The sequence below is a fragment of the Chiloscyllium punctatum genome, chromosome 1 (genome assembly GCF_047496795.1).
Source record: "Chiloscyllium punctatum isolate Juve2018m chromosome 1, sChiPun1.3, whole genome shotgun sequence".
Lineage (NCBI taxonomy): Eukaryota > Metazoa > Chordata > Chondrichthyes > Orectolobiformes > Hemiscylliidae > Chiloscyllium > Chiloscyllium punctatum.
Window position 1 is genome coordinate 112,668,105 of NC_092739.1, and position 12,367 is coordinate 112,680,471.

Genomic DNA, 12,367 nt, shown 5'->3' on the forward strand with positions numbered 1-12,367 from the left:
TAATTTTCATAGTAGTATAAAGCAGAGTGACATTAATGTTCTAAATGTTCTGTTATAGTCACTTTCAGTTTCAATAATAAATGTATGCTTTTGGCATATCTTTACTCTAAAACAAAACATAAATACACTCCAGCTCTATGTCAATTTGTTGCTTTGGCAAATTGTGGAAATAAGAATTAGAGTTTAAATAATCAAACAAATAATCCATATCAACCTATTCTCTCTTTCTGCACAACCAACAAGGTGCTCTCTTGCGACAAATCACTTAAAAATTATAACTCCAGATAAAATGTTCTATGGGTGTCGATTGAGAGTGAGCAAGAGAACATTCAGTTCTCTCATCTCCCTTCAGTTCTTCTCACACAGTTACCCTTTGATATGAAGAGACCATTTATTTTGAGCATGTGCCCAATGGGGAGGAGAGCTTAAGCAAAATTTTAGTGATTTAGCAGTTTCCAATAATTACATCTAAGTACATTAAGCACAATAAACAAAAACCATTGTTGACTAGTTTGCAAAGACATGTTGATATTTTGTGTACTTATGTCATGCTGTCACATGAAGGCCATTCTCAGTTTAAAAATGCCTTGTTTTCACACTTGCTCTAAAAGCTAGCCATTTGCGAGGTGAGTCAATGACCTGAACTAGCAATTGAGCGATAGGAAGGTGCAATTACTCAGGGAGAAAAGAGTTCTGACTGAAGACATCCTTTCTGGGCAAAACAAGGATTGTTCTGAAATAGAATTAGAATAAATATAGATTTTATACCCCACAACTACCTGCTGAAGGAGCAGCGCTCCAAACTGTTTCAACTCAACAAAATAGGTTCATTTCTCAAGGCAATGCCATGGCCAAATCAGAGTCAACCTACCTGGATTAATTTTAAAAAGCCTTACAGTTAGGTGTCAATCAGAATTAATGTGTACAATCTCCATGGCAAAGACGCTACCAAACAAGCAGAGTCAATATGGCAACTAATTGATAATCTCATGTAGTGTAACTATTTGTCTTCTCCCATGAACTGGTATTTTTAATGAAATGTCTCAATGAGTGCAAGCCAAAAAACTTTGAAATGATGTGCTTTTTCTCCCCCAAGTTCAACTTGACTAAATATAGATATTACAAGACAAACTCACACCAGGGAAGATAATGTTGCCCATGGTGTCACTGGGTCAAAGTCCTGGAACTTACGCCATAACAGCACTGTGATTCTACTGACGGGAAACGGTCAGAATTGGTTGAAGGTCGTGACTCAACATGACCTTCTCAAGAGTAACAAGGATGGGCAGCATTTGCTGCTTCATCCAATGATACCACATCCAATGAATGAAAAGAAATACCGAGAATAACATCACAGATCTTGGATTTGGATACACCCAGTTTACTTGATCACCACATATGTGCATTTTAACAACTGAATTACAGTTCAGAGGTTTTGGAAAATACAGCTATTTACCTGCTCTAAAAAGCCAACCATATCCAGGGCATTGCACACTTCATTATATTTCTTGCTCCATTGCTTGATGGTTTCCACTGCACCATATTTGTGATTTAAGTACCTAGAAAAGTTTTGGATTGTGGTATAATGGTAGGAAGGAAAGAAAGCAAAAATTACATATTATTTCCATGATTTGGAGATGTTGGTATTGGACTGGGGTGAACAAAGATAAGAATCACACAATACCACTAGCTTTCAGAGCGCTGCTCCTTCATCAGGTGGTTGTGGAGGATAAGATCCTAAGACACACAATTTATAGCAAAAGTTTACAGTGTGATGTAACTGAAATTATATACTGAAAAAGACTTGGATTCGTTGTTATGAGACTTAAACTTTTGCTATAAATGCTGTCTTACGATTTTATACCCCACAACTACCTGAAGGAGCAGCGCTCCAAACTCTAGTGCTTCCAAATAAACCTGTTGGACTATAACCTGGTGTTGTGATTTTTAAAATTATTTCCATTTTGCATATTCTATTATCCACATAACAGTTCAAGCCAAAGGGTATAATGAAGCCAAAACAGAAACTGCTGGAAAAGCTCAGCAGGCCTGTCAGCATTGATGGAGAGAAATCAGAGTTAACCCTTCAGGTGTGGTGACCCTTCCTCAGAACTAATGGTAGCTAGGAAAATGTTGGGTTTATCTGCAGAAATTAGGGAGGGGGCAGGAGGTAAGGTGTAAACATGGGAGAGTTCAAGCCCAAAAGTTATTGAACTCAATATTGAGTCTGGAGGGCTCAGGGTCCCCAAACTGCACCAAACCTGAGACAGAGATGTTGGCCAGGGAACAGGGTGGTGAATTGAAATGGCAGCAAACTGGAAGCTCAAGGTCTTTTTTGCAGAGCGCGAGTATTCTGTGAAGCAGTCACCCAGTCCATGCTTAGTTTCCCCAATGTACAGGAGACCTAGCTACCATCAGTTCTCAGGAGGGACCACTCAACCAGAAATATTAACTCTGATTTCTCTCCATAGATGTTGCTACACCTGTTGAGCTTTTCCAGCAATTTCTGTTTTTGTTTCCTGATTTACAGTATCCAAAGTTATTTTAAAAAATTTGGTATAACGGAAGCCTTTTAATATACCTTTCACTGCAACAATGTGCGTCTTTGAGAGTTCTATTAAAATAATAACCTACTTGACATTAAGACCAAATCTAAAACTGTGTGGCAAGCTGTTAAAATAAAAACGTTACCTGTAAAACGTAGGGTCCAAGAGACCATAAACTTCCTGGTCAGCAGCAGATATTCCAGCAAACATATAGTAGAATATATGAAAGTTTCTCTCGCCTTCATCCTGATGTACAACCCGGGATTTCTCCAAGAGGTATTCATTGATTTTAGCACCTTTCACTGAATAAAGTGAAGCATGAAGTTATATATATTACAATCAATATCCAGTTCATTAGAATTAGAATACATTCTAACCAAGTATCAGCTGTCATTTTTAGCTTGGATGCATAGGAGATAGATCAACATTTTTACCTGCAGTGTTGCGAAATCGCAATTGAATGTATTTCCCAAATCTAATTTTAACTCTGGCTTTTAGAGGAACCCTAACCAGCCCAGATCTTAGTCAATGTAACATCTATTGGGCAAGAATGATAGATGGTGGCATGGTGGCTCAGTGGTTAGCACAGTTGCCTCACAGCGGCAAGGTCCCAGGTTCGATTCCAGCCTCAGATGTGGAGTTTGTGCATTCTCTCAGGGTGCTCCGGTTTCCTCCCACAGTCCAAAGATGAGCAGGTCAGGTGAATTGCCCATAGTGTTAGGTGCATTAGTCAGAGGGAAATGGGTCTGGGTGGGTTACTCTTCGGAGGGTCGGTGTGGAATTGTTAGGCCGAAGGGCCTGTTTCCACACTGTAGGGAATCTAATCAAAAACACAACTGAAACAAAAATGTACAAGTTCAAAATAAAGAGGTGCAGAGGTACATTATTTTTAGCCTCCCCTATTTAATGTCCATTTTTGGTGCATTTATTACATCAGTAAACTGCCAGGGGTTAATCCGGCTAAAATTTCAGAGCAATGGCAAGTTTCCACCTGGACATTGATTTACAGAGTTACCTATTGCCAAGTGCAGAAAACTCCCAGCCTGCATCCAGGCTAACTGATCAACCAGTCAATACCATACACAAGTGAGACAAGTGTTGCATGACCAAGCTATCATGGCGGAGGCAAGGGGAGAGACAAACCCTTTTTAAATTCATTCTCAGGGTGTTGCTCTCTTTGGCATTTACTGTGAATTTCCGGTCAACCTGTGAACATGGGGGTGGACTCTCTTCTTGAAGTTACTGCTTGGCCATTTCTGATGGAAATTAAAAGACTCAACCATTTTGGATCTGAACACAGATACAGTCTGGAATGGCTGGGAGTATTAAATTAACACAATAAAACAATGCTGAAAATATTCCCCTTTCTGTTTTGATCTCAGGTTTCCAGCATCTGCATTTTTGGTCTTACGTCGGAGGACGCCTGTCAATCTAAAATAGAGTCAGAACAGAATACATTCTAACCAAGTATCAGCTGTCATTTTTAGCTTGGATGCATAGGGGATAGATCAACATTTTTACCTGCAGTGTTGCGAAATCGCAATTGAATGTATTTCCCAAATCTACTGCTATTATCATTCATCACAGTCTGGGCATTTCCAAAAGCTTCCAGAAGTGGATTCACCTACAGGAAGAAAGTTACATGTAAATTAAATTCTGAAATGATAACTGACCACTTGTTTCCTTCTCTATTCAATAGAAACAGATAGTTAGAGATACACAGAGAGATAATGCTATTCTTTCAGCTTGTGCTCAGGTCCTCAACCTTCAGGTTTACAGATGGACAAACCAGAGAGATGCAAAGTATGGAGAAACACAGCAGGGCTGACAGCATCTGTACAGAGAGAAACAGAGTTAACACTTCAAGCTCAGTAACCCTGTATCAGAACAGGAGTCAAAATATTAGCTCTGCTTTTCTCTCTACAGATGCTGCCAGACCTGCTGAGTTTCTCCAGCTCTTTCTGTTTGTGTTGCAATTTTCCAGCCCTCTCAGTTCCTGGTTTCTATTATAATCAGAGAGAAGTTTATCACGTTGCTGACTCTGGTTTCGGAGGCTCTGTTGGTGTAAAGGATTGAAAGTTAGCTTGACCTGGACACCCATAGGTTACCCTGTGGCTTCAGGTTTAGTTCAAGAAGGTTGTACAGTCAGAGACCACTGAACCTGAAGGTGCAATTGCTGCACGCATTGCTCCTGGCAGCTGTGCAGATGGGAGAGGTTGTGTTGGAGGACTTGAGGTGGCTAGTGGTGCCTGAGAGTCCTACTCCTACTCCTCATCCTCGTCCTACTACAACAGGTTCTCTATCTCTCTGCAACTCGTCTCTCGCTCTCTTTTTCTATCACCCTGCACCCCAAGAGGAACCATGATGTCCCCAGACTAGCAAGTCAGAGGCCCAGGCTAATACTTGGAGGGGCATGGTTTCAATCAGTGAAATTTAGATTCTGTTCATATAATCTGAATGTAAAGCTGATCTCCCCAAATGATGATCACAGCAACTGTCAACAATTGATGATTAAATTTAGCAAGTTCACTCGTTTCCTTTAGGGAAGAAAATCCTCTATCCTTACCCACTCTAGCCAACATGCACCTCCAGGTCTACAGCAATGTGGGTGACTGTTAACTGCTCTCTGAAATAGCCTAACAAGCCACTTGGGAGTAATTAGGAATGAGCAACAAATGCTGACCTCACCAGGGACATCCCAATCCCACAAAAGATTAAAGGAAACTCAAAGCTGGGAGATAAGAAACCTTTGATAACCACCTCACTTCTTCTACAGGTCCAGCACCATCTGTGCTGTTGCAATCTGCCCAGCCCACCTTACTTCCAATCACCCGCACGATCATCCTTCAAACGCCCTCAAGGCAAAGGCTACAGGTCATTCTGCTATAACATGGGTTTCATCAATGCGAATTGGCTGTAATGTGATTAACGAATAGGGGACACTCTTTCTAAAGCACAAATGTTTAAAGTGCATGTTGGCTATAATGTGACTGCATTACGTGCTATTTTTATTGTATGATTTTATATAGCACTGGATTGCAACCATCGTTTTACAGAAGAACTGTCTATACATGTCAGATCTGGAATGGGCACCCAGCATTTAGTTCAGGGCTTGAGCACCAAATCTAGTGGAAGTTAGTTTCATTGGCAAGGATATCTCAAAATTAAAAAAAAAAGCTATAAATCAGTTCTGTAAATACACATTTTCTGTGAAAAATCAGAAGATTAAAAAATATCCTTGTGAACACAATAGCAAACATCCCAATCAAACAGACATTCAACTGTATTCAATTCTAACAAACAGAAGGCCACATTAGGACTTGAGGAAATTAGCAGACAGAACCTGCACTGACAGTTTTTAAAAATTAGCATACAATTTTTCTTTCAGGTCAGCAGCAAAAACATTGGCTGTCAGCCTTTAATTGAAGAAATGCATTGTCTATAAAAATAGCACAAAAAGAGAAAGTAAAACTGTAATCTGGTTATTTTTAATTGAGCTTCATTCCATGAAGCAAATAAAAGGTCTGGGGTGGAAATCCAAAGTCTGAAGGTCTGCCAATAAAGGCAGCATGAGTCATTTGCACAACTCAGAAGACGAGCGTTATTCATACAACGTAATAACCTCAACCACATTAACAGTTTGTTCTTTTCCCTGATGGAATACTTGCTTCTTGTAATCTCAATAAGATCACATGAAACAGGAGGAAGCAATTCCACTTAGCTAGCCTTTGTTCATTGCTCCTTCGGAAGTTACTATTGGAAACAGTTTCCAGCGCTCTTTAATGTAGTGCATTTCAGATCACAGCAAAACTCCCCCTTCATGGCTCCTGGAGCCAAAAACTTACACGTGTCCTTTGTCATCATCCCTTCCAGAACTGAAGGCATTAAACAACCACAACGTTGAGCATCCCTGTCAAATCTACTAGCTGCTGTAAAAAGTACAATCCCACATAATCTCTGCAAGTAACTGTGTCACTGCACTCGAAATGTTAACGCTTTTCTCCCCAAAGATGCAGCCAGACCTGCTGAGTTACTTCAGAAAATTCTACTTTTTTCTATCTCTAATTCCATTTTAGATAATATAGGCCTTGACAGTCTTTTTATTCATGCAGTCTTTTCAATATGTAAACAAATTTGAAGATCACAATATTAATTGTATTCCTTCATCAAACATCTTTTGAAAATTCACATACGTATCAATTATGCTATCAACAACACTGTTAGTTTATTAAAGACCGCAATCAAGGCTGTCAAGTACAATCAGCACTAACCAAATGCCAGTTTACATTTGTTAAACCATTTTCTTTGAAATGACACTTCCCATTTCCCTAGATTGTCCCTAACAGTGTTGCCAACTTGCCAGGAGTTACCAGATTTACTCCTTTTACATTTTTCTTAAACAGTCGTAAACCTTTAGTGCTCTGGTATTTTGTCCGTACCCAAAGAGGATTGGAAGATGGAAGTTAGTGTCTCAGAAATTTTCACCCCCCCCTCAGTAACCTTCACATGCTTACCATCCACCTCGAGCTTCAGGGGCCTCCATTTTACAGTGGGAGTTAGGACCAGAGGGCTGCTGGGAAAAGGAAATTAATTGTTTAAAAGCTTACCCCGTGCAGAGGCGGAGCACACACTGAGCAGGAGCCTACATGGGAAGTCTGTGTAAGTAAGGTAATATATTTGTGGGGTTGCTTTACCTGAAACATTACTCAGGTGGTGTCTCCTACCCATTGTCATCCTCTTTTGTGCACTGGATTGGTAAGTTACTAGTTTCTCTCTCTCTCTAATAGTCTCTTTGGGAATTAGAACAGTGGGAATAGCAGTTAGGGCAATTGAATGCTCCTCCTGTAGAATGTGGAAGGTGAGGGTCACTACTAGTGTCCTTGCTGACTTCATCTGCAGAATGTGCACCCGACTTCAGCTCCACTGAAACTACATTAGGGAACTGGAGCTGGAACTGGAGCTGGAGCTGGATGAACTTCGGATCATTCAGGAGGCAGAGGGGGTTGACAGGAGTTACAGGGAGGCAGTCGCACCTCAAGGGAAGGAAAAAGGCAGATGGGTTGCAGTCAGGGGACAGAAAGGGATCCAGTAGACACTGCAGCAGACAATGCCCCTGTGGCTGTTCCCCTCAATAACAAATATACAGCTTTGGATACGGTTCGGGGGAAATGACTTAGCAGGGCTAAGCAATGGTGTACAGGTCTCTGGCACAGTCTGTCCCTGTTGCTCAGAAGGGAAGGGGGGAAGAGGAGCAAAGCATTAGTCATTGGGAACTCTGTGGTAAAAAAGGGGGAGGGGTGGCATTGTTAGTCAAGGACAGTATTATGGTGGCAGAAAGGACATTTGATGAGGACTCATTTACTGAAGTAGTGTGGGCTGAGGTTAAAAATAGAAAAGGAGGTCACCCTGTTGGGAGTTTTCTGTAGGCCTCAGAAACGTTCCAGTGATGTCGTGCAAAGGACTGCAAAGATGAATCTGGGTAGGAGCGAAAGGAACAGAGTAGTTGTTATGGGGGACTTTAACTTTCCAAATATTGACTGGACATGCTGTAGTTCGAGTACTTTAAATGGGTTAGTTTTTGTCCAATGTGTGCAGGAGTTTCCTGACAAAGTATGTAGATAGGTCAACAAGAGGTGAGGCTACATTGCATTTGGTATTAGGTAATGAAGCAGGCCAGGTGTTAGATTTGGAGGTAGGAGGGCACTTAAGTGATCGTGACTCCAATTCGGTTACATTTACTTCAGTGGTGGAAATGAATAGGTATGTACCGCAGGGCAAGAGAATTATAGCTGGGGGAAAGGCAATTATGATGCAATTAGGCAAGATATTGGATGCATAGGATGGGGAAGGAAACTGCAGGGGATGGGCAAATTGAAATGTGGAGTTTATTCAAGGAACAGAAACTGTGTGTCCTTGATAATATGCACCCGTCAGGCGAGGAGGAAGTGGTTGAGCGAACGAATCGTGGTTTACTAAAGAAGTTGAATCTCTTGGCAAGAGGAAGGTGGCGGCTTATGGCAGGATGAGATGTGAAGGTTCAGTTAGAGATCTTGACAGTTATAAGTTAGCCACGAAGGGCCTAAAGAGAGCTGAGAATAGCCAGGAGAGGACATGAGAAGTCTTTAGCAGGTAGGATCAAGGAGAACACTAAAGCTTTCTATAGGTATGTCAGGAATAAAAAAAAAATGGCTAGAATAGATTATGGCCAGTCAAGGACTGTACAGTAGTGGGAGGTTGTACATGGGGTCCAAGGAGCTCAGAGGGGTGCTAGGTGAATATTTTTCATCAGTATTCACACTGGAAAAAGACAATATTAGCAAGGAGAGAACGGAGATACAGGCTACTAGTTTAGACGGGGTTGAGGTTCACAAGGAGGTGGTGTTAGCAATTCTGGGAAGTGTGAAAATATATATGTCACTAGACAATAGGTGCAGGAGTAGGCCATTCAGCCCTTAAAGCCTGCACCACCATTCAATATGATCATGGCTGATCATCCTCAATCAGTATCCTGTTCCTGCCTTATCTCCATAACCCTTGATTCCACTATCCTTGAGAGCGCTATCCAACTCTTTCTTAAATGAATCCAGAGACTGGGCCTCCACTGCCCTCTGGGGCAGAGCATTCCACACAGCCACCACTCTCTGGGTGAAGAAGTTTCTCCTCATCTCTGTCCTAAATGGTCTACCCCGTATTTTGAAGCTGTGTCCTCTGGTTCGGCACTCACCCATCAGCGGAAACATGTTTCCTGCTGCCAGAGTGTCCAATCCTTTCATAATCTTATACGTCTCAATCAGATCCCCTCTCAGTCTTCTAAACTTAAGGGTATACAAGCCCAGACGCTCCAGTCTTTCAGTGTAAGGTAATCCTGCCATTCCAGGCATTGACCTCGTGAACCTACGCTGCACTCCCTCAATAGCCAGAATGTCTTTCCTCAAATTTGGAGACCAGAACTGCACACAGTATTCCAGGTGTGGTCTCACCAGGGCCCTGTACAGCTGCAGAAGAACTTCTTTGCTTCTATACTCAATTCCTCTTGTTATGAAGGCCAGCATGCTATTAGCCTTCTTCACTACCTGCTGTACCTGCATGTCCTCTGGGCCAGATGGGATTTATCCTAGGATTCTCAGGGAAGCCAGGGAGGAAATTGCAGAAACTTTGACTTTGATCTTTATGTCGTAATTGTCTACAGGAATAATGCCAGAAGACTGGCGGATAGCAAATGTTGTCCCCTTGTTCAAGAAGGGAAGCAGAGACAACCCTAGTAATTATAGACTAGTGAGCATAACTTTGGTTGTGAGTAAAGTGTTGGAAAGATTATAAGAGATAGGATTTATAATCATTTGGAGAGGAATAATTTGATTAGGGATAGTCAACATGGTTTTGTGAAGGGTAGGTCATGCCTCACAAACCTTGAGTTCTTTGAGATGGTGAAAAAAACAGGTGAATGAGGGTAAAATGGTTGATGTGGTGGATTTGGATTTCAGTAAAGTGTTTGATAAGGTTCCCCACAGTAGGCTATTGCAGAAAAATATGAAGGTATGGGATTGAGGGTGATTTAGTGGTTTGGATCAGAAATTGGCTAGCTGAAAGGAGACAGAGGATGGTGGTTGATGGGAAATGTTCATCCTGGAGTTGAGTTACTAGTGGTGCACCACAAAGATCTGTTTTGGGGCCACTGCTGTTTGTCATTTTTATAAGTAACTTGGATGAGGACATAGAAGGATGACACTAAGGTTGTTGGAGTTGTGGACAGCATCAAAGGACATTGCAGGTTACAGAGAAGACATAGATAAGCTGCAGAGCTGGGCTGAGAGATGGCATGGTATTTCATGTGGAAAAGTCTGAGGTGATTCACTTTGGAAGGAGCAACAAGAATACAGAGTACTGGGCTAATGGTAAGATCTTGGCAGTTTTAATGAACAGAGTGATCTTGGTGTCCACGTACATAGATCCCTGAAAGCTGACACCCAGGTTGATAGTGTTGTTAAGAGGCATATGGTGTGTTAGCTTTTATCGGTAGAGGGACAGAGTTTCAGAGCCATGAGGTCACATTGCAGCTGTACAAAACACTGGTGAGGCCGCACTTGGGAGTACTGCATACAGCTCTAGTCACTGCATTATAGGAAGGATATGGAAGCATTAGAAATGGTTCAGAAGAGATTTACTAGGATGTTATCTGATATGGAGGGAAGGTCTTTTGAGGAAAGGCTGAGGGACTTGAGGCTGCTTTTGATAGAGAGAAGAAGGTTGAGAGGTGACTTAAATAGAGACATATATGAGGGTTAGATAGGGTGGACAGTGAGAGCCTTTCTCCTCAGATGGTGATGGCTAGCACGAGGGGACATAGCTTTAAATTGAGGAGTGATAGATATAGGACAGACGTCAGAGGTAGGTTCTTTATTCAGTCGTCAGAGCATGGAACGCCCTGCCTGCAACAGTAATAGACTCACTAACTTTAAGGGCATTTACATGGTCGTTGGATAAACACATTGATGATAATGGAATTAGCGATTTTTGAGAAGATTTGTAGCTCAGGTTGATGATAAAAGTTAGCTCACTGAGCTTGAAGGTTGGTTTTTAGACGTTTCATCACTATACTGGGTAACATTAGTGAGACTCTCCAATGAAGCGCTGATGGTGTGTCCTGCCTCTCTCTTTTTAGGTCTTGATTTCCTTTTTTTTAAATTTATAAACAGGAAGGCAGATAGGGTCTAAATTGATGGATGTATTGATGGAGTTCTGGTTAGAATGCCATGCCTCGACGAGTTCTCATGCATATCTTTGTTTCACCGGTCCTAGGACGTGTCTGTTGTCCCAGTCGAACTGGTATGTATAGAAACTAGTAATAGTGAGTTGTCTTTTGATGGCCAGCTGGCGTTAATGTATCCTGGTCGCGCGTTTCCTGCTAGTTTGTCCGATGTAGTATTTTTTTCTTTTACAGTTCTTGCATAGTAACTTGTAAATGATGTTAGTTTTGCTCGTAGCATCTAATGGATCCTGTAGCTGTTCAAGGGTGTTGATAGGTTTGTGAGCTACCATGATGCCAAGGGGTCTAAGTAGTCTGAAGTCATTTCCGATATGTCTTTGATGTAAGGTAATGTGGCTATAGTTTTTGATTGCGTTGTAACTGCTTGTTTGGGTTTGTTTCTGAGGTAGATCGGCAGATTGTGTTTATTGGGTACTCATTTTTCTTGAAAACGTTGTTTCAATTTTTCCTCTGCTTTTTGTGCTTCTTGGGTGCTGTCGTGTGATGTAGCTCATTGAAATAATGTCTTGATGCAGCTCCATTTGTGGGTGTTGGGATGATTGCTCAGAAACAAACCAAAACATGCAGACAAATGCCACCGAAAACTATAGCCACACTACCTTATATCAGAAATTACTTCCAGACTATTCAGACCCCTTGGCATCATGGTAGCCCACAAACCTATCAACACATTTAAACAGCGACTAATTAACCTAAAGGATCCATTAGATACTACTGGGAAAACTAATGTCATTTACAAAATACCATGCAAGAACTGTAAAAAACAAACACTACATCGGACAAACTAGCAGGAAACTTGCCACTAGGACACACAAACACCAACTGGCTACTAAAAGACATGACCCGCTATCACTAGTTTCCATACATAAAAAGGACACCACTTTAACTGGGACAACACACACATCCTAAGACAGCTGAAACAGATACACATGAGAATGCTTAGAGGCATGGCATTCTAACCAGAACTCCATCAATAAACACATCAATTTAGATCCTATCTACTTTCCCTTGAAAAGGAATAAAAAGAACCAGAAATGACATCAGCCACCTTAAG

General features: G+C 41.5%; 1 protein-coding gene across 5 annotated transcripts in view; it reads right to left on the bottom strand.

Moving 5' to 3' along the window:
* The window catches only part of LOC140478810 (myosin-IIIb), a 174,884-nt gene that overhangs the window by 73,358 nt on the left and 89,159 nt on the right, over positions 1-12,367 (bottom strand). For all 5 annotated transcript variants that reach the window (XM_072572231.1, XM_072572253.1, XM_072572223.1 and 2 more), the window contains 3 exons: positions 4,068-4,170; positions 2,692-2,848; positions 1,457-1,559 (listed from right to left, as the gene is read on the bottom strand). In XM_072572231.1, coding sequence (XP_072428332.1) covers positions 1,457-1,559; positions 2,692-2,848; positions 4,068-4,170 — 363 coding nt within the window. The remainder of the gene's footprint in view (positions 1-1,456; positions 1,560-2,691; positions 2,849-4,067; positions 4,171-12,367) is intronic.